This window comes from Hibiscus syriacus, unplaced genomic scaffold, assembly GCF_006381635.1.
Source record: "Hibiscus syriacus cultivar Baekdansim isolate YM2019G1 unplaced genomic scaffold, ASM638163v2 tig00113716_pilon, whole genome shotgun sequence".
Taxonomy (NCBI): Eukaryota; Viridiplantae; Streptophyta; class Magnoliopsida; order Malvales; family Malvaceae; genus Hibiscus; species Hibiscus syriacus.
In genome coordinates this window covers 487,575-490,716 of record NW_024063466.1, presented here as the reverse complement: position 1 = coordinate 490,716, position 3,142 = coordinate 487,575, and the positions used below count along the sequence as shown (strand labels likewise).

Genomic DNA, 3,142 nt, shown 5'->3' with positions numbered 1-3,142 from the left:
ATCAGTCTAAACAAAGGTATCAATTTCAGAACCCTTCCATTGGGGGAACCACAGACAAGCTGTTGTTCTGTCAACATTAATGACTTTGTTTTTAATGTTGCCTTAGTCTTGAATGTGGTTGTGCAACATGGTCCAATTGCATTTTAAGGCAACCCTTCATATCCCCACAATTCCCCATTGCATCCATTCCATGAAATGTAACATTACATAAGAAAGAAAAAAAACATATTTCCCAATTTCCAACAACAAAAAAGCTACATTAACCAACGTTTCTAATTTTACATACATAGCAAATTAAGGAAAAAAACAACAACAACCGAAGTGAGGGTTTGTTTTTAGTTTTTCAAAGGGAGGAATTCGAAAAACTGGTAATTGGGACTGACGTTGAAGGTCGAGGATGTGGCGGCGACCGATATTTCGTTCTCCTTTTCGTTCGAATTCTCGGAGCGAAGAGGGAAGAGCTGTATGGTTTGGGAGTCCTCCCCGGAGGCAACAGCTTCATGGCTTCTAGCAAGATTGAAGTGGTCGATGACATTGGCATTGTGCCTGCAAGGAGACTTAAAGATGGTGAGATCATGCGTTTTAAAGAAGGGTGCTGCTGCTTCAGGTCCATCGGTCTGATCGGAGACGGGGCGACGGTCGCCGTGAGAGTACAAGTACTAGAGGGAAGACTAGTGCTAGGGCTAGGGATAGGAGACAGGCAAGAGTAGGGGAATTGCATCTTGTGCTGCTGCCACGTGGCATTCCTTTCAACAAAGCTCCTCCTCTGCTGTAATTCCCCTTCCTCGAATTGGATCCATCCATCTGACACCACTGCCTTTGCTGCCATTTGTATAGAGACAGATTCCTGGTAATAGCAAATAATACAAATTAATAATCTTCCTCATGGTCGTGGACAAATCATCACTAAATAATTTGCAGACAAATAATACAATTTTAACCAGAAAGTAAATGAATTATTTTCCCAGGAAACACATTATCAAACTGTAAACTGTGTATAGGAAGACAAGTTTTTACATTCCATTCAAATCAAAGAACATATGGTCCAGAGCTGATATGATAGGCTGTATGGTATGACAAATTGTACTATTGGGATTAACCCAAGTCTTTTCATTGTCAGACTGGCCGAATTTACGTAATATATTATATTTGAAAATGGAGGGAGGGGTGCTCAAATCAAACCTAGACTGAATGCCATGAATGCATATCGAGCACAACACCCAAAAAGAAAACCCAGCTCGTTTCATTACAGCAGCCCCGACAGAAAGGAAGGAGTGCAGCTTTTAAGCCCTTTTCATTTCCCAACAATTCAATGCTTTTTCTTATTCTTGTGTGTGTGTGTGTGTATCTATATATTTCATATTGATATAAAGCCTTGACTATAATCCTTACTCATGTCAGTGTAATCTGGTTTAAGAAGAGTTAGTGAAAGTGGAAGCTTGATTAGAGATGGTGTTACTTTTATGAACATGTTGCATGGACATGTCTACATTGACTAAGGAGTAAGAAAGAGATAGACATAGACCTCTGCTAGTGTACTGCAGTTTGTAGGGAGTGCCCAGTTTTTTGTCTGTTCGACTTCATAAGTTGTCCTATTCGTTTCTGCAGGGAGACGGGTAAATAAGAACAAAAAAGAATGCAACTTTACCCTCTCTTGCAAACAAAATCAATGGTGAAAACCCAGAAAAGCAAAAGCAAAGCAAATGTTTATTCCGTAACAACAAATGGAATATGAATAACCAAAAAAGGGAATATTAATGGGAAGCAGAAATGGAAAAGTAAACCTAACTTCTCAAAAGAAAACAAATTCTTTCAGCAAAAGTCCATTCATATCCAACAATACATACACATATGGATATTCCATTTGGTAATGATTAGTTAATACTATATATTACCTGGATCCTTTCTTTCGAAGATGTCGGGTTCGCGTATGTGTTCATCTTGAGCAGATTCCGTTTGGCGGCGTCGCTTTTGGCGTTCCCTTGCCTTGTGATTTTGGAACCAGTAGAACACATTCTTCCCTTCGATCTTGCCATACCTACGCAGCTGTGCTGTTATATGCTGAATCTGATCGGCGGACGGGGTTCGAGTGCCTCGTCTGTAAAGCTCTTCGAGTGTTCTTAGCTGCTCGGGCGTCGGGTTCCACCTCGAGCTCACAACAACATCTGGTTGTGTATTGAACTCCCTCTTGGTTTGGTCTCCCATGCCTGCTTTTAAAATGGATAAAAAAACAATGGCCCGAGTGACATCTGGTACCACAAGCATGCATATATAAATATAACCAAGTAATGAACAAGAAGAAGAAGAGAACGTACTGAGGTGATAATTTAGTGCGACAAACTCGGAGCCATTGATACGGCCAATACAAGGAGAGGTGGTGGGAGAAGAGATGGGCCTGGGAATCAAAGGCCTGAACTTCCTACTACCATTGAAGGGATCAGGCATGTTGAACTCGGCACCATCGTTGTAACCCATCATCCACATCTGGGTCAGCAGTAGAACTAGACAACGGAGAAGAACACCAATATAGTTTTAGGGTTTATTAATGAAGCATGCAATGACAATAAGGGAAAGGGGTATGGAAGAGAGGAAAACAAGCATGAGGTTGACTAATGAGGATGAATATATGAGGCAGAGGCTGTGTGGGAATGGGGGAGAAGAGAAGAGAAAAGGGCAAAGGGAGAGGCGTGGAATTCTGGGGAAAGGGATTTGGGGAGTGGTGAAAGAAAAACGACGTGACGATGATGAGGGTTATCATAAGCCTCATCACACCTCTCTTTCATTTATTGTTGCCTTCATGTCCTCTCCCTTTCATTCATATTCTCAATCCGAACTGCCCCTCTCTTCCCTTCTGCTTCCCTTACCCTTTTCTTTGTCTATATCCCCGCTCTCTGTCTCCCATGGATCCATCTCCTCTCTCCCTCTCTCTCTCCCCATGCATATTCATGTTCATGCATACGTATACACATACATGTAACATGTGTATCATTATTATTTTAAGCAATGAAGTTTTATAATGTCTCCAACATGGTTTGATTCATGCAATCATCGGTATCCTATATGGACGAGCATACGATTTTATACTAGAACGGAGAATTTATAAAATTTTAGGAGACAAAAAATATTATCAATAAAAAATAAA

The 3,142-nt window shown here is 40.9% G+C and overlaps 1 protein-coding gene across 1 annotated transcript; it reads right to left on the bottom strand.

Annotated features, from left to right (window-relative positions):
* Positions 1-335: 335 nt before the first annotated feature.
* On the bottom strand, positions 336-2,510 carry LOC120186562 (WUSCHEL-related homeobox 1-like). The gene is given in 5 exon segments (XM_039190458.1): positions 336-590; positions 593-847; positions 1,526-1,602; positions 1,896-2,207; positions 2,316-2,510. Coding segments are annotated over 5 exon segments (1,068 nt in total). The 5' UTR covers positions 2,485-2,510.
* Between the last annotated feature and the right edge of the window lie 632 nt (positions 2,511-3,142).